Source organism: Arachis ipaensis, chromosome B1 (assembly GCF_059453495.1).
Source record: "Arachis ipaensis isolate K30076 ecotype BB chromosome B1, ASM5945349v1, whole genome shotgun sequence".
Lineage (NCBI taxonomy): Eukaryota > Viridiplantae > Streptophyta > Magnoliopsida > Fabales > Fabaceae > Arachis > Arachis ipaensis.
This window is the reverse complement of record NC_142436.1, coordinates 111,143,086-111,144,793: the sequence shown is the minus strand read 5'-3', so window position 1 is coordinate 111,144,793 and position 1,708 is coordinate 111,143,086. Positions and strand designations below refer to the sequence as shown.

The 1,708-nt window shown below is 38.0% G+C and overlaps 1 protein-coding gene across 1 annotated transcript; it reads right to left on the bottom strand.

Moving 5' to 3' along the window:
* Positions 1–388: 388 nt before the first annotated feature.
* LOC107632207 (uncharacterized) lies at positions 389–1,708 on the bottom strand. Its single transcript, XM_016335911.3, has one exon. It carries the CDS (start codon positions 1,526–1,528, stop codon positions 725–727), a length of 804 nt encoding a protein of 267 aa, XP_016191397.1. The 5' UTR covers positions 1,529–1,708; the 3' UTR covers positions 389–724.

Genomic DNA, 1,708 nt, shown 5'->3' with positions numbered 1-1,708 from the left:
TTGAAATAAAAAATATTAAAAATAAAATTAAATAAAACTAAATATTAAATTATTTTAAAAAATCACAAATATTAAAAACAAAAAATATTCTATTTTAAAATTATATAAATTATAAAGTAATAAAATAAATAAATAATTATTATTAAATTTATAATTTTTATTATACGTGAATTTTATTATTTCGATTTAATAGTGATAGGACTCTCTTTTTCTTATTATTTTACAAATTTTCTTATTTTAAACGAATTTGATTCAATTAATCATAAAATAGCATTCGTATAGGTGTAAAAGCTAATATTTACGATTGGAAAATAAATTTTATCTTATAAATCAGTAGAATCATGTTACAATACTTTTAACTAAAATCAATTATAGTACAACTACCATCACTAAAATTAAAGTTTACAAATACAACACAAAATACATTAATGGAAAAATATTAAATCATAGAATATACACTTCTCTCGTCACAATATATTACGCAGACCGCTAGTTTGTATATACGGTGAATCTTATTATCACGTTAACAAAACTAGTACTATATATTCATAACTATATTAGAGATTAACTTAACAAACAAATGAAACAAAATCAAAAGAGCCCTAATAATAAAGAAGAAAGGCAGTGGACTTGGAATTCAACAAGGCAGAAAAGAAAAGAGGGAGAACCAACAAGTATAATTTTGAGGACCCCAAACCAAAAAGAAGAAAGAAAAAGTAGGAACCTAGTTGGGATTTGAAGAAGGTTGCGAATCTCTACCAACTCCACTATTATTATTATTATTATTCCCAAAAAGCCCCAGAATCTCTTGGCGGTAAGGCAAGAACAACCTCCTCTTAGACCTCTCTCCACCATCCTTCACGGCGGCCGAGCCATTTTGATTTGGCAGCACGGCCTTGCTGTTATTAATAAACAGAATCGGTTCCTTGCCATCGCTATGGCTTCTGAGTAACAAATCTCGAAGCTTCCATCTCCTCGAAGAACCAGAACCGGCAGAGCTGCTCTTCTTGCAGCTCTTTGGGTTCCACACACAGTAGCTTCCCTCCGCCACACCTTCCAGTTCGTTTTTGCTGTTGTTTTCGTGCTCCTCCAACATCAGAGCCCTCAGAGGCAAACGTCGCCGTGCCGGTGCCGGTGCCGGAGTCGTTTCACTGGCGGGAAGCGGAGAATCCGAGAAGACGCCGTTGAGGAGGACGTGTCGGCCGAAGAGTGGGTAGCTTGGAGTGATGTGGCCGTTGTGGAAAATGTCGTCGGCGGAGACGGGGGAGGAGGCAATATCTCTGGAAACGAGGGAGAATTCGAATTCGTCGTCGTCTTCGTTGTTGTCATCGTCGTCGTTGTCGTTTTGGTCATGTTGGAAGTCGTTTTGGGGCCATGAGGAGGGAAAAAGGAGGTCGTTGGCGTAGAGAGGGTCTTGTTGAAGTTCTTGGATGACTCTGGCGGCAATTTGAGCGAAGGTCTCAGAAGAGGAGTAGCTGCTGAAGCTGGGAGAAGAGTGTGTGTGGGGAAGATGCTCCGTTTGCATCATTTTGATCTTGATATGGATTTGGCCTCACAACACACAGTTTTCTGTGTTTGGTTGAAAGGAAGGGGAAAAAAAAGTCAAGTGTGTAGGGGGAAGTTTCTGGGATGGATATATAAGCTGGCCAGCTGGGGCGATGTGGTCCTAAGATTTTTCTTCTCTGCCGTCACTTTTCTAACTTTATTC